General features: G+C 46.2%; 1 protein-coding gene across 1 annotated transcript; it reads right to left on the bottom strand.

The window, feature by feature from the left end:
• Positions 1–20,942: 20,942 nt before the first annotated feature.
• LOC141023170 (uncharacterized) lies at positions 20,943–22,011 on the bottom strand. The gene is made up of 2 exons (XM_073499507.1): positions 21,080–22,011; positions 20,943–20,967 (listed from the first exon to the last, which is right to left on the bottom strand). Exons 1-2 carry the CDS (start codon positions 22,009–22,011, stop codon positions 20,943–20,945), a joined length of 957 nt encoding a protein of 318 aa, XP_073355608.1.
• Positions 22,012–27,021: the final 5,010 nt, after the last annotated feature.

The raw sequence follows: 27,021 nt of genomic DNA, 5'->3' as shown, positions 1-27,021 counted from the left end.
AGTTCCATCATGTCATACCGTAGACCTACCTGGAGTACACACGCCAGGAGACCATGGCGTGGCATGAGAGGCTTTATGAACACCAGGTGCAGAGGGATCGCCAGATGCAGCAGGCTTTTCAGGAAATGGCGGCCGACAGATGTCCTCAGTTGTAGCCATCACAATGTCCTCCAGCACAACAGTGCTGCTGACCTTTGAGGAGTTTGTGGCACAGAATGCTGGCCCCTCGGTTAGTTCATCCCCAATCTATTCACCCAAAGCATGTCATGCCTTTCAACACAATCATATATCCCGTTAATATGTCTTTTCAACATCCAGGGAACAGGTGGATCTACCGTTGGCGGTGGTCTTCGCAGCACTCCCGAGACACGGAGCCCGACCACACCGATCCACGGAGGCGGAGGCGGAGGTGGAGGTGGTCTTGGCGGTAGTGCTGCCGCTAGCAGTGACGACCTGGGCTTCGGCGGTCTTGGCGGTGACGACCTCCGCGGTGCTCGACGTCCTGGCGCTTAAGCCTTTGGGTCACATTGTGGCGGTCTTGGTGGTGATGATACTTATATGCTAGTGATGTTTCTTATTGTTGTTTGTGAGATTCTTATATGCTTTGGTGGTGATGATACTTATATGTTTATGCTTTGCGATGCTTCTTATGATGTGTGATGATGAATTTGTTGTGTGATGCTGCTCCTTATTGTTATGTGATGCATATATTGCTGTATGATCCTTATATATGATGTATATATTCAAATGAATTGAGCTGACACAAAACAGAAAAAAAGCAGACAGAAACTAAGCCGACGGCTAGGCCGTCGGCATAGAGCTGGCGTGAGCTCCCAGTGGCTGACACGTGGCAGGTCTATGCCAATGCCCTAGCCGTCGGCACAGTTTCAAACTAAGGCGACGGCAAGGCCGTCGGCATAGCCCTGCCCCAGGAGAGCCCAGTTGCTGCCACGTGGCAGGCCTATGCCGACGGCCTGGCCGTCGGCATAGACCTGCCTAGCCGTCGGCATAGTTTCAAACTAAGCCGACGGCCAGGCCGTCGGCATAGGCCTGCCACGTGGCGAGCAGAAATTGGTCAGCACTTGACGGCGGCCGCCGTTAGGAGGTAACGTTGCCGACGGCCAGGGCCGTCGGCATAGATGTTCGGACACCGTCGGGATAGGTCCTATGCCGATGGCCTTTATATGCCGACGGCCACCCGGGCTACGCCGACGGATATGTTGCCGACGGCCCTATGCCGACGAGGGCCGTCGGCATAGGCCTGTCCCGACGGCCGGCATAGGGTGCAATCCCGGTAGTGGGTGGTGCGTGCCTACGCGGAGCGGCGGGGTTGGGACCCTTGATCCAGATCGGGGTCGCGTCCGGCCGGTTGCACACGGGCGGCACGGGAGTGGCGGCGGGGAAGCTGGGTGGTGAGGGGGCAGGCGTGTTCTGCGTGTTGGAAATATGCCCTAGAGGCAATAATAAATGGTTATTATTATATTTCCTTGTTCATGATAATTGTCTATTGTTCATGCTATAATTGTGTTATCTGGAAATCGTAATACATGTGTGAATACATAGACCACAACGTGTCCCTAGTAAGCCTCTAGTTGACTAGCTCGTTGATCAACAGATAGTCATGGTTTCCTGACTATGGACATTGGATGTCATTGATAACGGGATCACATCATTAGGAGAATGATGTGATGGACAAGACCCAATCCTAAGCATAGCATAAAAGATCGTGTAGTTCGTTTGCTAGAGCTTTTCCATGTCAAGTATCATTTCCTTAGACCATGAGATCGTGCAACTCCCGGATGCCGTAGGAGTGCTTTGGGTGTGCCAAACGTCACAACGTAACTGGGTGACTATAAAGGTGCACTACGGGTATCTCCGAAAGTGTCTGTTGAGTTGGCACGGATCGAGACTGGGATTTGTCACTCCGTATGACGGAGAGGTATCTCTGGGCCCACTCGATAATGCATCATCATAATGAGCTCAATGTGACTAAGGAGTTAGCCACGGGATGATGCATTACGGTACGAGTAAAGTGACTTGCCGGTAACGAGATTGAACGAGGTATTGGGATACCGACGATCGAATCTCGGGCAAGTAACATAACGATTAACAAAGGGAATTGTATACGGGATTGATTGATTCCTCGACATCGTGGTTCATCCGATGAGATCATCGTAGAACATGTGGGAGCCAACATGGGTATCCATATCCCGCTGTTGGTTATTGACCGGAGAGGTGTCTCGGTCATGTCTGCATGTCTCCCGAACCCGTAGGGTCTACACACTTAAGGTTCGGTGACGCTAGGGTTGTAGAGATATTAGTATGCGGAAACCCGAAAGTTGTTCGGAGTCCCGGATGAGATCCCGGATGTCACGAGGAGTTCCGGAATGGTCCGAAGGTGAAGAATTATATATAGGAAGTCCAGTCTCGCCCACCGGGAAAGTTTCGGGGGTTATCGGTATTGTACCGGGACCACCGGAAGGGTCCCGGGGGTCCACCTGTCCCGGAGGGCCCCATGGGCTGAAGTGGGAAGGGAACCAGCCCTTAGTGGGCTGGGGCGCCCCCCTTGGGCCTTCCCCTGCGTCTAGGGTTGGAAACCCTGGGGGTGGGGGGCGCCCCACTTGGCTTGGGGGGGAAGCCACCACCCCCTTCCCACTTGGCCGCCGCCCCCCTTTGGAGATCCCATCTCCCAGGGCCGGCGCCCCCCAGGGGTCCTATAAATAGTGGGGGGGAGGGAGGGCAGCAGGACCACAGCCCCTGGCGCCTCCCTCTCCCCCTGCAACACCTCTCCCTCTCGCAGAAGCTTGGCAAAGCCCTGCCGAGACCCCGCTACATCCACCACCACGCCGTCGTGCTGCTGGATCTTCATCAACCTCTCCTTCCCCCTTGCTGGATCAAGAAGGAGGAGACGTCGCTGCTCCGTACGTGTGTTGAACACGGAGGTGCCGTCCGTTCGGCACTCGGTCATCGGTGATTTGGATCACGGCGAGTACGACTCCATCAACCCCGTTCATTAGAACGCTTCCGCTCGCGATCTACAAGGGTATGTAGATGCACTCCTTTCCCCTCGTTGCTAGTATACGCCATAGATGGATCTTGGTGATGCGTAGGAAAAATTTTAAATTCTGCTACGATCCCCAACAGTGGCATCATGAGCCAGGCCTATGCGTAGTTACTATGCACGAGTAGAACACAAAGCAGTTGTGGGCGTAGATGTTGTCAATTTTCTTGCCACTACTAGTCTTATCTTGTTTCGGCGGTATTGTGGGATGAAGCGGCCCGGACCGACCTTACACGTACGCTTACGTGAGACAGGTTCCACCGACTGACATGCACTAGTTGCATAAGGTGGCTAGCGGGTGTCTGTCTCTCCCACTTTAGTCGGAACGGATTCGATGAAAAGGGTCCATATGAAGGGTAAATATAAATTGGCATATCACGTTGTGGTTTTACGTAGGTAAGAAACGTTCTTGCTAAAACCTATAGAAGCCACGAAAAAACTTGCAACAACAATTAGAGGACGTCTAACTTGTTTTTGCAGCATGTGCCTTGTGATGTGATATGGCCAGAAGATGTGATGAATGATATATGTGATGTATGAGATTGATCATATTCTTGTAATAGGATTCACGACTTGCATGTCGATGAGTATGACAACCGGCAGGAGCCATAGGAGTTGTCTTTATTTTGTATGACCTGCGTGTCATTGAATAACGCCTTGTAAATTACTTTACTTTATTGCTAAACGCGTTGTCACCTGCGTGTCACCGGCATGACACCATGAAGGAGCCATAGGAGTTGTCTTTATTTTGTATGACCTGCGTGTCATTGAATAACGCCTTGTAAATTACTTTACTTTACTGCTAAACGCATTAGCCATAGAAGTAGAAGTAATCGTTGGCGTGACAACTTCATGAAGACACAATGATGGAGATCATGATGATGGAGATCATGGTGTCATGCCGGTGACGAAGATGATCATGGCGCCCCGAAGATGGAGATCAAAGGAGCAAAATGATATTGGCCATATCATGTCACTATTTGATTGCATGTGATGTTTATCATGTTTTGCATCTTATTTGCTTAGAACGACGGTAGTAAGTAAGATGATCCCTTATAATAATTTCAAGAAAGTGTTCCCCCTAACTGTGCACCGTTGCGAAGGTTCGTTGTTTCGAAGCACCACGTGATGATCGGGTGTGATAGATTCTAACGTTCGCATACAACGGGTGTTGACGAGCCTAGCATGTACAGACATGGCCTCGGAACACACGCAATACACTTAGGTTGACTTGACGAGCCTAGCATGTACAGACATGGCCTCGGAACACGGAGGACCGAAAGGTCGAGCATGAGTCGTATAGAAGATACGATCAACATGGAGATGTTCACTGATCTTGACTAGTCCGTCTCACGTGATGATCGGACACGGCCTAGTTAACTCGGATCATGTTTCACTTAGATGACTAAAGGGATGTCTATCAGAGTGGGAGTTCATTGAATAATTTGATTAGATGAACTTAATTATCATGAACTTAGTCTAAAATCTTTACAATATGTCTTGTAGATCAAATGGCCCACGTTGCCCTCAACTTCAACGCATTCCTAGAGAAAACCAAGCTGAAAGATGATGGCAGCAACTATACGGACTGGGTCCGGAACCTGAGGATCATCCTCATAGCTGCCAAGAAAGATTATGTCCTAGAAGCACCGCTAGGTGCTGCCCCCATCCCAGAGAACCAAGACGTTATGAACGCATGGCAATCACGTGCTGATGATTACTCCCTCGTTCAGTGCGGCATGCTTTACAGCTTAGAACCGGGGCTCCAAAAGCGTTTTGAGAAACATGGAGCATACGAAATGTTCGAAGAGCTGAAAATGGTTTTCCAAGCTCATGCCCGGGTCGAGAGATATGAAATCTCCGACAAGTTCTTCAGCTGTAAAATGGAGGAAAATAGTTCTGTTAGTGAGCACATACTCAGAATGTCTGGGTTACACAACCGCTTGTCTCAGCTGGGAGTTAATCTCCCGGATGACGCGGTCATTCACAGAATCCTTCAGTCGCTTCCACCAAGCTACAAGAGCTTTGTGATGAACTTCAATATGCAGGGGATGGAAAAGACCATTCCCGAGGTATATTCAATGCTGAAATCAGCGGAGGTGGATATCAGAAAAGAACATCAAGTGTTGATGGTGAATAAAACCACTAAGTTCAAGAAAGGCAAGGGTAAGAAGAACTTCAAGAAAGACGGCAAGGGAGTTGCCGCACCCGGTAAGCCAGTTGCCGGGAAGAAGTCGAAGAATGGACCCAAGCCTGAGACTGGGTGCTTTTATTGCAAGGGAAGTGGTCACTGGAAGCGGAATTGCCCCAAATACTTAGCGGACAAGAAGGCCGGCAACACCAAAGGTATATGTGATATACATGTAATTGATGTGTACCTTACCAGTACTCGTAGTAGCTCCTGGGTATTTGATACCGGTGCGGTTGCTCATATTTGTAACTCAAAACAGGAGTTGCGGAATAAGCGGAGACTGGCGAAGGACGAGGTGACAATGCGCGTCGGAAATGGTTCCAAGGTCGATGTGATCGCCGTCGGCACGCTACCTCTGCATTTACCTACAGGATTAGTTTTAAACCTCAATAATTGTTATTTAGTGCCAGCTTTGAGCATGAACATTGTATCTGGATCTCGTTTAATGCGAGATGGCTACTCATTTAAATCCGAGAATAATGGTTGTTCTATTTATATGAGAGATATGTTTTATGGTCATGCTCCGCTGGTCAATGGTTTATTCTTGATGAACCTCGAACGTGATGTTACACATATTCATAGTGTGAATACCAAAAGATATAAAGTTGATAACGATAGTCCCACATACTTGTGGCACTGCCGCCTTGGTCACATTGGTGTCAAACGCATGAAGAAGCTCCATGCAGATGGACTTTTGGAGTCTCTTGATTACGAATCATTTGACACGTGCGAACCATGCCTCATGGGTAAGATGACCAAGACTCCGTTCTCCGGAACAATGGAGCGAGCAACCAACTTATTGGAAATCATACATACCGATGTGTGCGGTCTAATGAGTGTTGAGGCTCGCGGAGGATATCGTTATGTTCTCACTCTCACTGATGATTTAAGTAGATATGGGTATGTCTACCTAATGAAACACAAGTCTGAAACCTTTGAAAAGTTCAAGGAATTTCAGAATGAGGTTGAGAATCAACATGACAGGAAAATAGAATTCTTACGATCAGATCGTGGTGGAGAATATTTAAGTCACGAATTTGGCACACATTTAAGGAAATGTGGAATCGTTTCACAACTCACGCCGCCTGGAACACCTCGGCGAAACGGTGTGTCCGAACGTCGTAATCGCACTCTATTGGATATGGTGCGATCTATGATGTCTCTTACCGATCTACCGCTCTCATTTTGGGGCTATGCTTTAGAGACTGCCGAATTCACTTTAAATAGGGCTCCGTCGAAATCCGTTGAGACGACACCGTATGAATTATGGTTTGGGAAGAAACCTAAGCTGTCGTTTCTAAAAGTTTGGGGATGCGATGCTTATGTCAAGAAACTTCAACCTGAAAAGCTCGAACCCAAGTCAGAAAAATGCGTCTTCATAGGATACCCTAAGGAAACCATTGGGTATACCTTCTACCTCAGATCCGAAGGCAAGATCTTTGTTGCCAAGAACGGGTCCTTTCTGGAGAAAGAGTTTCTCTCGAAAGAATTGAGTGGGAGGAAAGTGGAACTTGATGAGGTGATAGTCACCCCTTCCGAACCGGAAAGTAGCGCAGCGCGGGAAGATATTCCTGTGGTGCCTGCACCGACTGGGGAGGAAGTTAATGATGATGATCATGAAGCTTCGGATCAAGTTACTGCTGAACTTCGTAGGTCCACAAGGACACGTTCCGCACCAGAGTGGTACGGCAACCCTGTCCTGGAAATCATGTTGTTAGACAACGGTGAACCTTCGAACTATGAAGAAGCGATGGCGGGCCCGGATTCCAACAAATGGCTTGAAGCCATGCAATCCGAGATAGGATCCATGTATGAAAACGAAGTATGGACTTTGACTGACTTGCCCGATGATCGGCGAGCCATAGAAAATAAATGGATCTTTAAGAAGAAGACAGACGCGGATGGTAATGTGACCATCTATAAGGCTCGACTTGTCGCTAAGGGTTATCGACAAGTTCAAGTGGTTGACTATGATGAGACTTTCTCACCCGTAGCGAAGCTGAAGTCCGTCCGAATCATGTTAGCAATTGCCGCATTCTACGATTATGAGATATGGCAAATGGACATCAAAACGGCATTCCTTAACGGCTTTCTTAAGGAAGAATTGTATATGATGCAGACGGAAGGTTTTGTCGATCCTAAGAATGCTGACAAAGTATGCAAGCTCCAGTGCTCTATCTATGGGCTGGTGCAAGCATCTCGGAGTTGGAACATTCGCTTTGATGAGATGATCAAAGCGTTTGGGTTTACACAGACTTATGGAGAAGCCTGTGTTTACAAGAAAGTGAGTGGGAGCTCTGTAGCATTTCTCATATTATATGTGGATGACATACTATTGATGGGAAATGATATAGAATTCTTGGAAAGTATAAAGGCCTATTTGAATAAGTGTTTTTCAATGAAGGACCTTGGAGAAGCTGCTTACATATTAGGCATCAAGATCTATAGAGATAGATCAAGACGCCTCATTAGTCTTTCACAGAGTACATACCTTGACAAGATATTGAAGAAGTTCAATATGGATCAGTCCAAGAAGGGGTTCTTGCCTGTATTGCAAGGTGTGCAATTGAGCACGGCTCAATGCCCGACCACGGCAGAAGATAGAGAAAAGATGAGTGTCATCCCCTATGCCTCGGCCATAGGGTCTATTATGTATGCCATGTTGTGTACCAAACCTGATGTAAACCTTGCCGTAAGTTTGGTAGGAAGGTACCAAAGTAATCCCGGCATGGAACACTGGACAGCGGTCAAGAATATCCTGAAGTACCTGAAAAGGACTAAGGATATGTTTCTCGTATATGGAGGTGACGAAGAGCTCGTCGTAAAGGGTTACGTCAATGCTAGCTTCGACACAGATCTGGATGACTCGAAGTCACAAACCGGATACGTGTATATTTTGAATGGAGGGGCAGTAAGCTGGTGCAGTTGCAAGCAAAGCGTCGTGGCGGGATCTACATGTGAAGCGGAGTACATGGCAGCCTCAGAGGTAGCACAGGAAGCAGTCTGGATAAAGGAGGTCATCACCGACCTAGGGGTGATTCCCAATGCGTCAGGCCCAATGACTCTCTTCTGTGACAACACTGGAGCTATTGCTCTTGCCAAGGAGCCCAGGTTTCACAGGAAGATCAGTCATATCAAGCGTCGCTTCAACTCCATTCGTGAAAGTGTTCAAAATGGAGACATAGATATTTGTAAAGTACATACGGACCTGAATGTAGCAGATCCGTTGACTAAACCTCTCCCTAGAGCAAAACATGATCAACACCAGAACTCTATGGGTGTTCGATTCATCACAATGTAACTAGATTATTGACTCTAGTGCAAGTGGGAGACTGTTGGAAATATGCCCTAGAGGCAATAATAAATGGTTATTATTATATTTCCTTGTTCATGATAATTGTCTATTGTTCATGCTATAATTGTGTTATCTGGAAATCGTAATACATGTGTGAATACATAGACCACAACGTGTCCCTAGTAAGCCTCTAGTTGACTAGCTCGTTGATCAACAGATAGTCATGGTTTCCTGACTATGGACATTGAATGTCATTGATAACGGGATCACATCATTAGGAGAATGATGTGATGGACAAGACCCAATCCTAAGCATAGCACAAAAGATCGTGTAGTTCGTTTGCTAGAGCTTTTCCATGTCAAGTATCATTTCCTTAGACCATGAGATCGTGCAACTCCCGGATGCCGTAGGAGTGCTTTGGGTGTGCCAAACGTCACAACGTAACTGGGCAACTATAAAGGTGCACTACGGGTATCTCCGAAAGTGTCTGTTGAGTTGGCACGGATCGAGACTGGGATTTGTCACTCCGTATGACGGAGAGGTATCTCTGGGCCCACTCGGTAATGCATCATCATAATGAGCTCAATGTGACTAAGGAGTTAGCCATGGGATCATGCATTATGGTACGAGTAAAGTGACTTGCCGGTAACGAGATTGAACGAGGTATTGGGATACCGACGATCGAATCTCGGGCAAGTAACGTACCGATTGACAAAGGGAATTGTATACGGGATTGATTGAATCCTCGACATCGTGGTTCATCCGATGAGATCATCGTGGAACATGTGGGAGCCAACATGGGTATCCAGATCCCGCTATTGGTTATTGACCGGAGAGGTGTCTCGGTCATGTCTGCATGTCTCCCGAACCCGTAGGGTCTACACACTTAAGGTTCGGTGACGCTAGGGTTGTAGAGATATTAGTATGTGGAAACCCGAAAGTTGTTCGGAGTCCCGGATGAGATCCCGGACGTCACGAGGAGTTCCGGAATGGTCCGGAGGTGAAGAATTATATATAGGAAGTCCAGTTTCGGCCACTGGGAAAGTTTCGGGGGTTATCGGTATTGTACCGGGACCACCGGAAGGGTCCCGGGGGTCCACCGGGTGGGGCCACCTGTCCCGGAGGGCCCCATGGGCTGAAGTGAGAAGGGAACCAGCCCTTAGTGGGCTGGGGCGCCCCCCTTGGCCTCCCCCTGCGCCTAGGGTTGGAAACCCTGGGGGTGGGGGGCGCCCCACTTGGCTTGGGGGGGGAAGCCACCCCCCTTCCCCTTGGACGCCGCCCCCCCCTTTGGAGATCCCATCTCCCAGGGCCGGCGCCCCCCAGGGGTCCTATAAATAGTGGGGGGAGGGAGGGCAGCAGGACCACAGCCCCTGGCGCCTCCCTCTCCCCCTGCAACACCTCTCCCTCTCGCACAAGCTTGGCGAAGCCCTGCCGAGACCCCGCTACTTCCACCACCACGCCGTCGTGCTGCTGGATCTTCATCAACCTCTCCTTCCCCCTTGCTGGATCAAGAAGGAGGAGACTTCGCTGCTCCGTACGTGTGTTGAACGCGGAGGTGTCGTCCGTTTGGCACTCGGTCATAGGTGATTTGGATCACGGCGAGTACGACTCCATCAACCCCGTTCATTAGAACGCTTCCGCTCGCGATCTACAAGGGTATGTAGATGCACTCCTTTCCCCTCGTTGCTAGTATACTCCATAGATGGATCTTGGTGATGCGTAGGAAAAATTTTAAATTCTGCTACGATCCCCAACACTGCGGGCGTCCCTCCTTTGGAGTGGATGTGGGGAGCGGCGTGGTCACCCGGTGGATCCAAGCTTCCGCCGGGAGAGCCATGGGTGGCAAGCGCGGGCTGGCCTCGGCCTGGCTGGCTCCGGCGCCGCTGCTTGTGGTTCCGCCAGTGGGCTTGGGCTCCTTGCCAGCGGCCGATGGCCTATGATTGTGCTACGAAGTCTCCCCGCGAGCGTGGAGGTAGGGCTGTGGTTGGCCGGTGGTGGCCTGGGTGTGGTCGGCGGTGACTAGACCTTATGCATGGAGCCGAAGTGGGGTGGGATTGCCGGAATGGCTGCTAGGTGGCCGGAGTTGCCGCCGCCATGTGCAACCCCCATAGGTTGGGCCGATGACCGCCTTCACTGTGTGCGTGTGCTGGCAGTACATTGACGCCGTGGGCGAGCCTCTGGCTATGCCAAGGTGGGTTCTTGCAGTCCGGTTAGAGAGGCGTCCTCACGTTATAATATTGGCGGAGGTCCGTGGTAGTGGTGGTTGGGGCTTCCGTGTGCCTACGGTTGGATCGGTGCCTCTTGCCACGGACTTGGCGTCGTCTGAGTTGGTTTCTCAATGATGGTTGTCGGCAGCCACTGAGTCATGTCCCCCCGGTCCATCAGGATTGGAGGGAATGCAGGCGTGGGCGCCCCGACGATGGTGGCACTAAGCCTGGCTCGGTGGCTGATGTCGGGCTTCTCCTGCCGCGGTTAGTGCACTGTGAAGCGGACGGTGGGCGGGGTCTCGTGGCTTGGAAGCTGGAGCAGCGGCCCTGGAAGGTGGTCCGCTTGCTTGGCCTTTCAACGGGCACCATGGCAGTGGTTGTGGCTATACTTCTTGGTCATGTGGGCGGCAAGAGGTGTACCGGCGGGGGGCTCAGGCGGACCATTTTTCTTCAGTAGTGGCAACGCTCCAATCTGGAGTTGGGGATCTGGACTCGCCACGCCGCTCTTTAAGACCTCATGGTGGCATGGGGAGCTACCGAGTGAAAGCTCTGCGCTTGGTCGTCGACGACAATGACACTTGTGGGCGTCATTATCTTCTTGAAGACGTTGTCATGGTACTCCGCTCCGTGCTTGGGTTCCGGGTGAAAACCCTTGTCCATTGGACTTGACAGCGGCGATGCCTGGCGCCTTTCCCCCTCTTGAGGGCCTTGTTGTGCAACTTAGGTGTTCTAGGGTGTTGTGTGGCAGGGTTCTCATATCTTCCAGTATTATCTTTCGGTCTCATAGTCCCTAGCTATCTGCGTCTTCTGTTTATACTGGGATCAGCTTTGTAAGAGGGCTACCTCACCATCTTGTCTCGTTAAACCATTTACTTTGTTTGGTTGTTGCTTTCTTTATAAAGTGGGGCAAAAGCCTGTTTCGAGAATATGCCATCTCGAATTTGTCGAACCACCATTTATTGCTCATCCTTCTTCGGAAATTTCAAAGGTCGAGGTGTATCAAGAGCATCCCAGCACTCGCATCGCTCATCTCCTTTCAGAATTATCGTTTGAAAATTCAGAGCTTGCTCCAGCATGGATCTTATAAATGTATATTGTTGTTATAGCGACCTAAATCTAGTAAATTATAGCTCTTTCAAAAATCTGTTCTTAGAGCATCTCCAGCCGCGCCCCCAACAAACCCCCCCAGGCCACTTTTTCGGCGCCGACGCCAAAAAAATGCCTACTCACGCCCCCAGGACGCCGAAAAGCGCCGGTTCGGCCCGTTTTTGGCCCCGGCGGTCGCAGGCTGAACCCGGCGCACTGGGGGGCGATCGGGGGCTACGGCGCAAGGGAAAAGTGCGGCTGGCCCACACCGTCAGGTGAAAAGTCAAGTTTTTCTTCCCCGACTCGCCTCCCACCCCCCGCGCCCTCGGCCGCCACTAGCTGTATCCCGGCGCTGCCCGCCGCCCTTCACCGCTAGATAGCCAATCCCCGCCGGAAAAATAGCAAGGAGGCATCTATCCGAGATGGTCTACATTTGTGAAGACTATCTCAAACGATGTGTCAGGAGGCAAGAAGTCCCACTTTGCCAAGGTGCAGGAGGCTTGCCGGAAGGATGTCGAGCGGGCATTTGGTGTGCTCCAATCTCGATTTGCTGTTGTCCGGTACCCTGCTCAGACCTGGTCGAAAGATCAAATGTGGGAGACCATGACTTGTTGTGTCATCTTGCATGATCATCGAGAGCGAGCAAGAAGAGCCAGTGTTTGATACTGAACCATACTACAGGCAGGATCCTCTAGCCGAAGTTGATCACTAGCTACCGGCAACCTGGACTGCCTACCTCAGTATGCGTCAGGAGATCCGAGACCCACAGGTGCATCATCAACTGCAGCAGGATCTGGTGGATCACCTATGGAGGCTCAAGGGCGAAGCCGGGCGCGACGTGTGATGAGTTTTTATTTGTTGAACTACATAATTTGTATTGAACGATTTGTTGTTGCACTATTTTGTTGAAGTATTTGATTTTCTGTGATGAATTATGTGATAAAAAAATATTTATGTTGATAATTGAACGCCGAGCCATGACGAACCACACCGAATATGGGCCTATTCTCGCCCATATGGGCCCATATTCGCCAAAAGTGGGCCGAAAAGTGGGCCAATATCGGCGCCTGGGGCGACGGCTGGACGCCCAACCGCCCCCAGCGCCGATTGTATCGCCGGCTCGCCCCCAGGAGGCGATTTTTATGCGTCCTCGGGGCCAACGGTTGGAGATGCTCTTAGGGTCGTCAAAGTGAATTTCCCATTGAGGGGTCCTTCTTTTGGGGTACAGTTGTCTGGACTTGTCATCCACATCACATATATGTTCCCAAACCTATGTGAAGAACTACATTGAGCTCTAAATGTTGAAAAGGAAAGAAAGGCAATATAAGTAAGGAGAAAAATACTGAGAAAGACATCACCTCAATATGCAATATTTCGGTGCATGGTGCCGCCAGAAGAAACGCTGTCATCCATGAAAGGTCGAATTCAAGAAAGATACCACGCACGTTGAGCTTCCTTAGCTTACAGAACGCGGGGAGGAGTTGCTTACTTTCAGGTTGTATCCAGAGCTGATCACAGGATAAATAGATTCAAAAAAAGAAGAATGTATAGTTCGCAATTGCATTAATGAGATTATCTAATAAATATATGGGTATTCTTTATCATGCATAAACGCATATACAATGTATGTCTGAAAGTTATGACAATATAGTGAATAATACTAAAAGGAAAAAATAATGTGAACACTTGGCGGAAATAAACTACTCCATCTGTTGCTAGATATAAGTCTTTTTAGAGATTCCGATATGAACTCCTAATATTTCACAAACAAAAAGTCCATGTAGTCTAAAATGGACAAAACTTTCCTTCCTCAAGAAAAAGTCCGAGCTGGACCTAGGAGTAGGGAGGCCAGGATCTCAAGGGTAACGTATTACGAATCCATTGCAGCGCGAGACGACGTCTTGATATCAGTGGAGGCGTATCTTACATCTTACATTATTAAAAAATTGATCCCCACTACTACCAATTATCTCAACATGCGCATTGTCCACGTCAGTAGGATGCCACATCAGCGTTTCAATTCCAAACAGCAGCCAATCTATCGACAATTATCTCTCCCTGACCAGCCCCTCTTCTCCACGGAAGAATTTCTCTTGATTGCCGTATGCCTCTTCACCTATCCCAGCGCCTTCTCCCTTCCCCGTACATTTATTCCTGAGGCCCCTCCGCCCACTTCCACAACCACGCGCTCTTCCTCTTCCATAGTTCCACCAAGATCAAACGGTGTCGTTCCCTCTGGCTACCTCTGGCGATTCCATAGAGGCCAACTCTGCTTGCCTCACTCCGTACAGGAGCTTCTTTCCCTCACAGGCAGATGCACGGATCTACACAGGTAAGAGTACACTCTGATGCAATAATATTACTCGATGCCATCTAATATCTACCTAACATCTACCTATGTGTTTTATACGTACCCAGATTGAATGAGCCAATTTTGGTGTTTTGCTAGATCAAGACTGTAAGTTGATCTTTTCTTCTTCTTGGATACTTTGTTCTGCACCTTACGGGAATGCTAATGCAATATTAGGGTCTGTCTAGGACACATCTAGATGTTATGTCACATCTAAGCTGATGTCCACTCTGTTTGTGGTCTATTTTTTTGTCTTAGTTTTTTTATTTTTTGTTGCTACATTATATATTTGTGGGAGGTTAGATGTGACATCCTTAAAAAACATCTAGATGTGAATTAGACAAACTGTATTATTAACCTGGGAACTGATTTTATGCTTCATTTAAACATGTCAGGTTTTCTTTCCTTTCTGCTCATCTGCTCATGCATGTATTTTTATGCAATGAAAAATATAGCGATTCCTTATTCTGGGTGCATGCCATAATTCAGTTTCGGTTCTTTAAATAGTTCCTTGGACTTTCACAGTGGATTATCTTTGTATCTTCCTAATTGACTTGCAACTAGCAGATTGGCAATTGTAACTTTATTTGCGATGAGGTAACTATACATTAACCGATTTTGTATGCTTCATTGTAATACACTCACACTTGACTCAATTTTTCTTTTGCCATGCTATGTTGTTTGCCAGATGTTTCTACAGGTTTATATATAATCTAGATTATATATGTTTGGTATTTTTCTTCAAAACTGTAATTTTCATTTTGCAGCTTAATCAAAAAATTAACCAGTAACACAATTAGTTCGACGCCAAAATCTGTTGGAGCACTTTTATACGCCTTTCAGTAAAATTGCGAGCGAATTAATATAAATACTTTTTCCTCTTGATAGCTCTCAAATCACCACTTTAGTTCTTATGATGACCAATAATATATTGTTCATAGAAGTTTCTCATATTACAGAACAATCTTGCAATGCTACACCCTCTGAAGCATCACTATGATAATACCTTACATCCCATTAGTTAGTGAGATGAACACAACTGCTATGAAAGAAGTGTAGCATCTGATCTGTGTGTTCCATGCATGCTATTATTACTGGTGCATGCTTAGGTAGTTGGTAGTTTCTACTCGCTAAAAGAGAGTGGTTTTATAGCACCCGGGTGCTTAGACACCCTGTTATCTGTACCGTCCGTTCAGAATACGGTGCATCGAGATCTGTGCCGCACACTGTAGCGATCCAATCAGGTCTGCTGCTTCATTAAGAGCGGGGGAATTGACAATATATTTCAAGGAATCTGGGCCTAGTCTAACCCTGTTTCTTCTGACCTGCTTTCACCTTTCCAGATGCGTGAAGTGTACAGTACCAGCACGAACACAAACAACTTTCTCTGTTAAAACTGCTCTCTTTCCTCAGCTCTCACTCTGTTCAAACTGCTCTCTCTCTCTCCGCATTTTTCTTTTCACTCATGCCCTCTCTCTCCTCTCTCACATATTCGCATGGAAGAGACATAAACAAGCGCTCTCTCTCCCTCTTGTGTCTTTTCTCCTCTTTATCCCTTCACACGTGACTTGTACAGTGACCGCCTGTCACTCTTGTCGGTATAGGCCACAGGCCTAGTACCTACTGCCACCGATATCAGCTTTGTCAAATGGCTGGATAAGCATGCTGCCGCTGTTAATTGTCTGCGACACCACGCACCAGAGCACGACTCTTAGTTAATTGCATGTTGGTACCACACTTGCGCACCTACTCATGAATCAATATCACTACTCGTGCATGTCACAGTTCAGTACCAACTCAGGGCCTAAGTGGTGCATAACGGACTGACAGCCGTATAAGTGAGTATTGACCATGTATCTGACAGACCGGGCCCACCTGTCAGGTGACACGGTGGCCAATCGGCGCGTGTCCGGTGCGCTGACTAGGACGAGGCCGGTGCGGTCGGTTATACTCCATGGGCACGGTCGGTTACATGGGCTCGGTCGGACTCGCCTCACTCTCGCTCGACCTCACTCTCACTCTCGCTCTCCCTCCTCTCTCCGATTCGCCGCCGCCTGCCGCCTGCCGCCGCCACCACCTCAACTGGCTCGCCGTCGCGCCATGGAGGACGAGAGCAGCCAGTACTCACGCGTGCAATACATGAACCTCTCCGACGACGAAGCCATGCATTACCGGGTGAGTTGTAGAGCTAGGGTTAGGGTTGGGTTATCAGATTTGGGATTTGGGGGGATTTGATTTGATTTGGAGATTTTGTTTTCCTTTTGTTCATGTAGATCCCTGCTAGCATTGAAGACCAAGACTACAGTGGCATTGAGACAGCACCCAGAGTTCTTTGCCATCAGCATGGCGTGGCGGCTGAGAGGTGTTGAATAATTAGGCATTTTCCCGTTTAGTTTAATCCAGAAAAATAATGGATAAAACATGAATAGCAATATATTGATGAAACTAGAAACTAGCAACAATTCGTTGAGACTAGTCATACAATCAAAATCATAAGCAAAATGCATCATATCCATGTCAATTGCTATTAGTAATAAACCAAATGCTAGTCCTAACAGTGAGGATAAGATGGCATACGGTGCAGTAGCAGAAGGTGCAGATGTCCCGATCGTCATGTCGCTGAAGAGGTCCTTGACGTTGGGGAAGAAGTCGTCGTTGGGGAACTCATCGTCAGTGATATCGCCGTTTGCAGCCACGATGAACAAGACTCCAGCAGTCGCGTAAGGACGCTCCCCAAAAACCTGATCGCCCCTCTCCCGTACCGGATCATAAGAGGCGGGGTTTCGGAGGCCTGCTGTCTCACTATCCGGTGCACGCCAGGAAGCGAGATGGGAAAGAGGTAGACGGTGCAATGCTCTGGAACAATGCGAAGAGTTGTGTCTCGTTGGAAAGAGGAGCGACCTCTTATAGGAGCAACGAGATGAAACTGAAATGGACGCACTAATTCTCATTAAGGAGAGGAGAAATAGACGCACTAAAACTCCTATTAAGTGGTCAGTTTCGTCTCCCATTAGTAGGCAAATCGTTTCAAGTTCTTGCATGACAAAATATGCTAGTACGCACGGTATGAAGAAACCAATGTACTAATGAAGAAATGAAACCAAAACCAAAATATTGATGCCATCAATGAGGAGATGAATGTCATCATTCACCACCATTCGGTTTCATTTTCCACTAGCGCAAATATTTTAACTTCTTTCTTGTCATGCATGGCCTATGGGATTTTCCTAGAAATTATTGGATATAACAGATGGTTTAAATCCCAATAATTCTAACAATCCCCCACCAGATCCCAGAGGCACATCAAGTTTGCCTATGGTTCCAAAACATTGTTTATATACCGGTGTTTCGGTGGAGACTGTTAAGTTGAACTTCCACCTAGAACTCCATGCTACACTCGTTCACAACTTGAACAGTGGACTACGCCTTGAACTGCAAGTTTTGTGCAAACAAGTTTCACGTAAAAGCCTTGACCGATACTAGACCGCTGAAAACTTTCCCGCGGGTAGGAGCATATGCGTCATACTCCGGGGCCTCTTCATGAGTTTATTAGAGAACACCCAACTCTCACAGACCGCGACGTTTAACAGTCTAACTCATATAGGTGTGTTCTTTCTAGATGTTCTGTAGGACAACATCTTTGCCTACCCAAGCCATTCAAAACACATTAAGATAAATATCAGCCTACCATACAGATTAGGAGAGAATTGCATCATAACGGAGTGGATTTTTGTCAAATAAATATTCTCCTCTCAGTTATCCAATAGTTTGTCTCGCCAATTCTAATTCACGGGATCTCCGATCACAAAGAATGGGTTACCACCATGAACAACTTATGTAGTGGGTCTCAATCCCATCTCCTTCGATGCATTGTCTATCACATTTCGTGATAAACCCTTTGTGAAGGGATCTGCCAGATTCTTCGATGTGTTTATATAGTCCAACGCTATAACTCCGGAGTTTCTCATGAACCTGACAGATTTCAGTCTCCTTCCACGTGTCTTGATGACTTCTTATTATCCTTAGAACTGTTTACCTTGATGATCACTGTTTGATTATCACAGTTCATTAGAATAGCTGGTATTGGTTTTTCAACCACCGGCAAGTCCATCAAAAGTTCTCGAAGCCATTCTGTTTCAACTGTTGCCGTGTCTAATGCTGTGAGTTCTGCTTCCATTGTTGACCTTGTTAAGATGGTCTGCTTGCAAGACTTCCAAGAAACAGCAGCACCACCAAGTGTAAACACGTAACCACTTGTCGCTTTAAGCTCATCAGCATCAGATATCCAATTTGCATCACTATAACCTTCAAGTACTCTTGGATACCCGGTATAGTGAAGCCCATAACTCGCAGTACCTTTCAGATAGCGCATTATTCTCTCAAGTGCATGCCAATGAACATCTCCCGGCTTTGAAACAAACCGGCTTAGTTTACTCACAGAAAACGAGATGTCAGGCCTCGTAGCACTAGCTAAATACATAAGCGAGCCAATGATTTGAGAATATCTCAATTGATCCTTTGTTTCTCCCTCGTTCTTCCGAATTAAAACACTCGGATCATAAGGTGTCGGAGAAGGTTTGCGATCTGAATATCCAAAGCGATCCAGAATCTTCTCCACATAGTGAGACTGCAAGAGAGTGATCCCACCATCACAACCTCTTAAAAGCTTGATGTTCAAGATAACATCAGCTACTCCAAGGTCTTTCATCTCAAAGTTTTGATTCAGAAAATCTTTCACTTCCTGAATGACCTTGAGATTTGTTCCAAATATAAGTATGACATCAACATACAAACATAATATAACTCCTTCGCCCCCACCATGGCGATAGTACACACACTTGTCGGCTTCGTTTGCAACAAACCCCGTAGATGTCAAAGTTCTTTCGAACTTCTCGTGCCACTGCTTAGGTGCTTGTCTCAAACCATACAAAGATTTCAACAATTTACACACTTTTCCTTCCTGACCATCTACTACAAAACCATCAGGTTGTTCCATGTAAATTTCCTCCTCCAACTCTCAATTTAGGAAAGCTGTCTTAACGTCCATTTGATGAACGAGAAGATTGTGTGAGGCGGACAATGAGAGTAGTACTCGAATGGTGGTCAATCTGGCCACAGGCGCATAAGTATCAAAGAAATTTTCACCTTCTTTTTGGGTATAGCCCTTGGCAACAAGTCGTGCCTTGTACTTTTCAATTGTACCATCGGGCCTAAGCTTTTTCTTAAACACCCACTTACACCCTACAGGTTTACACCCATAAGGACGATCAGTGATCTCCCATGTCCCATTAGCCATGATAGAATCCATCTCACTACGCACAGCTTCTTTCCAGTAATCAGCATCATAAGATGCATAAGCTTCTGAAATAGAAGTGGGAGTATCATTCACGAGGTACACAATGAAATCTTCACCAAATGACTTTGTGGTCCTTTGTCTCTTGCTCCTTCTAGGAGCTTCATTGTCATCCTCCTCAGGAATATCTGTGTGTTTCTTCTCGGAATGTTCCAATGGAACAGTAGGTCCAGGAGTTGTCTGTGACCTCTAACTAGATGAGCTAGGCATATCCTTCATAGGAAAAATATCCTCAAAGAAAGTCGCATCATTCGACTCCATGATGGTACCAACATTCATGTCAAGTACCTCAGATTTCACCACTAGAAATCTATAGCCAATGCTATGGAAAGCATAACCCAGGAAAACGCAATCAACTGTTTTTGGCCCAAGCTTACGCTTCTTGGTAATTGGTACATTGACTTTCGCCAAACAACCCCAAGTTCGTAAGTAGGAAAGTTTAAGCCTTTTCCTTTCCCATTCTTCAAATGGGGTAATCTCTTTATTCTTTGTAGGAACTCTATTTAGGACATGACTTGCAGTCATCAAAGCCTCCCCCCACCATTCCCTGGAAAGTCCCGCTGTATCTAACATGGCGTTAACCAAATCAGTTAGAGTTCAGTTCTTTCGTTCGGCAACCACGTTTGACTGGGGAGAGTAGGGAGGCGTCCTCTCATGTATTATACCATGTTCCTCACAAAATAAATGAGCTCATTGGAAAAATACTCTCCACCGCGATCCGACCTAAGCCTTTTGATCTTTCGTTCGAGTTGATTCTCTGCTTCGGCTTTGTAGATTTTAAAGTAGTGCAAAGCCTCATCTTTTGTTTTCAACAAATATATCATGCAATATCTAGTAGAGTCATCGATTAGACTCATGAAATATCTTTTTCCACCTTTTGTCAACACACCATTCATCTCACAAAGATCTGAATGTATGAGTTCAAGTGGTGCCAAATTCCTTGCCTCAACAGTCGCATGAGACTTGCGAGGTTGCTTTGCTTGCACACAAATTTGGCACTTAGAACCTTTGACAATTGTAAATGTTGGGATTAAACTCAAATTTGCTAGCCGCGTCATGACGCCAAAGTTAATATGACAAAGTCGTGAATGCCAAACATTTGATTCGATTTCACTGCAAACATGATTAATAAGTTTAGTGCAAAAGTCTGACAAAGATAAGCGGAACAAGCCTCCGCTCTCATAGCCCTTCTCAACAAATTGTCCACACTTAGATACTACAACCTTATTGGACTCAAATACCAATTTATAACCATCTCGACACAAACAAGAACTGCTGACAAGATTTTTATTTATAGCAGGGACATGCTGCACGTTCTTCAGTCGCACGATCTTTCCCGAAGTAAACGTCAGATCGACCGTACCAACACCATGAACAGAAGCATGTGTCCCGTTTCCCATCAGCACGGGTGTAGTTCTTGCGACCTGATAAGAAGAAAACATGTTTATGTCAGAACACACATGTACATTGGCACCGGTGTCAATCCACCAATCTGGAGAATGACATACTGAAAGGATGATAGGAAATTTACCATACCCGACATCTTTAATGTCAACATCGCCAATAACAACATTAGCGGTCTTGCTATTGTTCTCATTCTGACGCATGTCCCAGCGGTCCTTGCAGGATGAAGCCCAATGTTCTTCACTGCCACATACATGGCACTTTACTTTCTTCTTATAAGTATCCTTCTTCTTCTTGAAGTTGAAAGGTTGTGGGGCTTTGTACTTGCCATCAAATTTTCCTTTGCCCGCATAGTTTTTGTTCTTGGGTTTGTGGGTTTGGAAATTTCTCTTTTGTACCAAATTGGCACTGGAATTCCCCTCATGTAAACGAGCACGTGTGTCTTTTTCCCTCGCCTTCTCTTCTACATCAAGAGTGCCAATTAGATTGACAACAGTAAACTCTTGCCTCTTATGCTTCAGAGAGGTAGCAAAATTCCTCCATGAAGGAGGAAGCTTGGCAATGATGCCTTCGGCAATGAATTTGTCCGGTAACACACAATTGAGATGCTCAAGTTCTTTAGTGAGCGACTGAATCTCATGAGCCTGCTCAACAACGGAGCGGTCATCAGTCATCTTGTAGTCATGGTACTGTTCCATGATATACAACTCACTTCCTGCGTCCGCGACTCCAAACTTGGCTTCGAGTGCATCCCACATATCTTTACCGACCATGATGGTCATGAATGGATCAACAATCTTGTCGCCAAGAACACTCAAGACAGCACCTCTAAAGAGGGTGTCTGTAGCCTGGAAAGCTTGCTCCTGCTCAGTAGTCAGCTCTCCCTCTGGCTTGCCTTTAGAGGCGTGAAAACAGTTCATGGTGGTAAGCCAAAGAACTGCCCTCGCACGCCACCTCTTATAGTTCACGCCCTCAAATGGTGCGGGCTTGAGAGTTGCGGCAAAAGCAATAGGAGAAAATTGCCTACACATATCAGGTTTTTGGATTGTTGAATAATTAGGCATTTTCCCGTTTAGTTTAATCCAGAAAAATAATGGATAAAACGTGAATAGCAATATATTGATGAAACTAGAAACTAGCAACAATTCGTTGAGACTAGTCATACAATCAAAATCATAAGCAAAATGCATCATATCCATGTCAATTGCTATTAGCAATAAACCAAATGCTAGCCCTAACAGTGAGGATAAGATGGCATACGGCGCAGTAGCAGAAGGTGCAGACCCGATCATCATGTCGCTGAAGAGGTCCTTGACGTCGGGGAAGAAGTCGTCGTTGGGGAACTCGTCGTTAGTGATGTCGCCGTTTGCAGCCACGATGAACAAGACTCCAGCAGTCGCCTAAGGACGCTCCCCAAAAACCTGATCGCCCCTCTCCCGTACCGGATCACAAGAGGCGGGGTTTCGGAGGCCTGCTGTCTCACTCTCTGGTGCACGCCAGGAAGCGAGATGGGAAAGAGGTAGACGGTGCAATGCTCTGGAACAATGCGAAGAGTTGTGTCTCGTTGGAAAGAGGAGCGACCTCTTATAGGAGCAACGAGATGAAACTGAAATGGACACACTAATTCTCATTAAGGAGAGGAGAAACAGACGCACTAAAAATCCTATTAAGTGGTCAGTTTCGTCTCCCATTAGTAGGCAAATCGTTTCAAGTTCTTGCATGACAAAATATGCTAGTACGCACGGTATGAAGAAACCAATGTACTAATGAAGAAATGAATCCAAAACCAAAATATTGATGCCATCAATGAGGAGATGAATGTCATCATTCACTACCATTCGGTTTCATTTTCCACTAGCGCAAATATTTTAACTTCTTTCTTGTCATGCATGAACGTGCCACATGGGCCTATGGGATTTTCCTAGAAATTATTGGATATAACAGATGGTTTAAATCCCAATAATTCTAACAAGAGGCGTGTAGCACTCGAAGCATTTAACACGGGCAGGAGGTTCTTAGTCTGTCCTATGAGTGTAAGATTCTGTCCAAACTCTGTGTTAATTGTATTGTTTAATCTAGCCATGTGCATAGAATTATTCAGTCCAGAGCATAGAATTCATGTTCTTTAATCTAGCCATGTGCTGATGCACATTTTTAATGAGTACTCTTGTACCATAGCTGTGATGGTCATTTTGTAGTTGTGATGGTCATTTTGTAGTTGTGTTTGGCCTACCTGGCCACACCACCACCAACCTGGAATTGTATTGTTTAATGGGTAGTTGTGAGGGTCATTTTGTAGCCATTTAGTACTACTGATGCTAATCAGTGGATTAGAAAATGTGTTGATGCTTGCCATGTATATTTAATTTGGCCAGTAATTTTATAATTGGTCAACAACTTAGTTTGCAGTGCAGATAATCATTGTTTAGCTCACAAGAGTACTCACTTTGCAAATTATTTGATTGTTTAAGGTCAGAGAGATTCAATGTCAGAAGCTCAAAATTCAGTTAGTGTTTAGTGTCAGAGGTTCATTCTTTAGTTGGCTATATTATTAAAGTTGTTTCTCAAAGATGCTTAAAGTTCATTTTTTAATTCAGTGGCTAGTCATTTAGGGTCCTACATTGTTTAAAGATGCTCAAAGTTTATTGCTTAAATAATTTGCCTAGGAGATTGATTTTGCACATGCTATGGTTGTTTATATTGCAGGAAGATGACAACTGTGGTATTGTTCTCTGGGTTGACCCAGAGTGGCCTCCTACATTGCAGAATGCCTTGTTGAAGCTATGGGAAATGTATCATGACAGCAAGAGTGATAGGAGGAAGGATAACCTGGAGAGTTCACTCACTATTCACCATTTGACTGAAGAAAATAATAATCTAGAGGCCAACTATGACAAATTGGTTGAAGATGTGCACCAACTGTTCAATGCTCAAGAGGATAGGATGGTAGATTTCAGCTATTTGCAGGCTAAGATGCAGAACGTGCATGTTTCTGATTCAGTTGTATCTGACATGAAGACAGAGATGGGGAAGAAAGATGCAGAGATCTTCAAGCTGCAGGAGAAGTATAAAGTACTGATGAACCTGACACAATCTCAAGGCACTTGCATCAGGAACCTGAAGTTTAATCGTCTAAAAGAGAAGGAAGTGCTTAGTACATCCACCAGGAACCTGCAATTCCACGTTGATGAACTCAAAAAATCTGAGGAAAAGCTCACCCAGGAGAACACCCAGCTGCTCCTTCACATGGGTGATCTCAAGAAGGGGCATGACAAGCTCACAGCAAGGAGGGATCAGCTAAAGATTCAGATTGCTGAACTGTTGAAGTCAGAGGAGAAGAACAAGCAGAAATTGAAGGGGATCCTGGACATCTTGTCAGAATGAAGATGTAGAGGAAGAGCAAGAGCAAGATCCAGATCAACATGAAGAAGAAGAATGCTGGCTTTGCTGACCTTTTGTGAAGTATGGTGTTGTTGTGAACTAAGCTATGTACTATGGATGTGTAGTTGTTGTGAACCACTATGTTGTTGCTTTAAGTTGTTGTGAACCACTATGGTGTTGTGGTGAACCACTATGTTGTTGCTTTAAGTTGTTGTGAACCACTATGTTAACTCTTAGTTGCTGTGAACCACTATGTTAATCAATATGTTGTTGTTGTGAACTAGTTTGTTGTGAACCAGTATGTTAACTCTTAGTTGCTGCTTGTCTTAGTTGCTTGAACTCTTTTATGAACCCCCTAAACCAAAGTTGCTTGAACTCTATGGTGTTGTGGCTCCATAGACGTCGAGAACCCCCTAAACCAAAGTGGTTAGGCATTTAGGGTCCGTCGACGTCGAGAACCCCCTAAACCAAAGTGGTTAGGCATTTATGGTCCGTCGACGTCGAGAACCCCCTAAACCAAAGTGGTTAGGCATTTGGGCTCCATCGACGTCGAGAACCCCCTAAACCAAAGTGGTTAGGCATTTAGGGTCCGTCGACGTCGAGAACCCCCTAAACCAAAGTGGTTAGGCATTTAGGCTCCGTCGACGTCGAGAACCCCCTAAACCAAAGTGGTTAGGCATTTAGGCTCCGTCGACGTCGAGAACCCCCTAAACCAAAGTGGTTAGGCATTTAGGCTCCGTCGACGTCGAGAACCCCCTAAACCAAAGTGGTTAGGCATTTAGGCTCCGTCGACGTCGAGAACCCCCTAAACCAAAGTGGTTAGGCATTTAGGCTAGTCATCAAATCTCATCATCAAACATTGACAAGGCCAACAAAACTAATCATCAAATCATTATCAAACCTTAACATTGCCAATAACACTAATCATCAAATCTCATAATCAAACCTTAACATTGCCAATAACAGTAATCACCAAATTGATAGCATAACATTGCCCATAACACTAAGATAGTTGATAGCAATTCAGTACACTCAAACATAATCATCCAACCAGTTTGACTTGTTGGTTCAGTACAATCAAACCTAAGCATCCAGCCATGGTTCAGGACACAAAACATTGATCAGTACCATAGTTTTGAGAAACAACAACTCATTACACTCATCTGTTACCACTAGGAGAAAACCAGGTCATCCAACCAGTGTGACTTCTTGGGGAAGAAGATGTAGAAGGAGTTGCATATCTTGGGGCAGTGAATGGCCTTGCACCACTAGTTGATGGCTGTGAACTTGCACCAGACCTTGCTCCAGATCTTGCACCAGACCTTGCTCCAGTCCTTGCACCAGACCTTGCTCCAGATCTTGCACCAGTCCTTGCAGGTGGAGGTTGTGATCTTGGTGCAGGCTAGGATCTTGCAGGTGGAGGCTGCTGCTATGATCTTGCAGGTGGGGGCTGTGATCTTGCAGGTGTAGGTTGTTGCTGTGACCTCTTGGTCTTGCAAAAAGAAGTGAGATTGGTATTAGTAGACAACATTAAAATATTAACAAATGCACTAGTCAACTAATACAAAAGAAGTGAGATTTGGTATTACCACATGCTTGTTTTTCTTTATAGCCAAATCTGGTTTCAATTGTTTCAGGCAGTTGGTGTATCTATGGCCTTGGAGACCACAGTTAGAGCATGTTATTGTGGCCATTCTACTGTTGTCCTTTGGCTTTGGCACTTCAAACTTACCCTTGATCCTCTTCTCTTGCTTTCTTCCTCTCCTAACATGAAATTCTGGTGGCTCTATGTCTGGTCCAGGTGTCCTTATCCAGTCATGTTCACCAGGAACAGGAAAGATCATATGTTCATATGCTGCCACATAAAATGGTTTTCTGAAGAATTTACAAACAAAGTCCTCTGGAAACCTCTTGGCCTTGTTAATTGCTGAAATTGCATGGTAGGCCACTGAGGTCCCATTTTCTGCAACCACATGTATGATTATCCAAGTTCACAGGGTGTGTTTGCTTCCCACTGGTCACTTGCCATAAATTAACACCAGCTTGAATGGGTTTACAGTATCTAGCCCTCTCCTTTTTCAGCTCTAGCTTCTCAGCATAGTGTGGTGTGATCTCCCAGAAAGCTGCCTTTCCTCTCTCTCTCTCTTCTCATGCCACCTCACCATTTGCTTGTCCTTAATACCATCAACCATAGTCCTAATAGGCTTTTTCCTAAAATCAAGGATATACTTGTTGAACACCTCAGATAGGTTGTTAACAACCAAATCTGTCTTGCAGTTAGTGTCAAAAGCATGCCTTGCCCATGTTTTCTTAGGAATTGCATTAAGCCAGATCCAAGCATCCTCACACTCATTTCTCAAATCATTCATAGCAATATTAAACTTATATTCATTGTAAGCATAACTGGCATTATCCATGCATTTCTTTAGATCTTCCCCCCTAAAACCAGCATTCTGGAAATTTGCATATAAGTGTCTAAGACAATATCTCTGGTGGCAGTTTGGAAATGCTCTATTCACTGCATTGAGTAGCCCCTGTTGAAATTACAACAGCAAACTAAGCTACTGACTACAGATATAGTTGAAAAAAAAACAAACCTAAGCTACTGAAATCACACAGCAAACTAAGTACTTACCTTCTGTCTATCTGACATGATAGTATAAGGACCAAATTGGCCAACTTCTCCTCCTAGA

The sequence above is a fragment of the Aegilops tauschii genome, chromosome 5, assembly GCF_002575655.3.
Source record: "Aegilops tauschii subsp. strangulata cultivar AL8/78 chromosome 5, Aet v6.0, whole genome shotgun sequence".
NCBI lineage: Eukaryota > Viridiplantae > Streptophyta > Magnoliopsida > Poales > Poaceae > Aegilops > Aegilops tauschii.
The sequence above is the reverse complement of the archived record's forward strand: the minus strand, read 5'-3'. Positions and strand labels throughout refer to the sequence as shown.

Bases quoted from the DNA above. Each gene is read 5' to 3' on its own strand.
- LOC141023170 (XM_073499507.1), bottom strand. From the start codon at position 22,011: ATGCCTAATTATTCAACAATCCAAAAACCTGATATGTGTAGGCAATTT. The intron at 20,968-21,079 runs GTATGGTAAATT...TCTTCTTATCAG, and splicing joins GTTGACATTAAAGATGTCGG to GTCGCAAGAACTACACCCGT.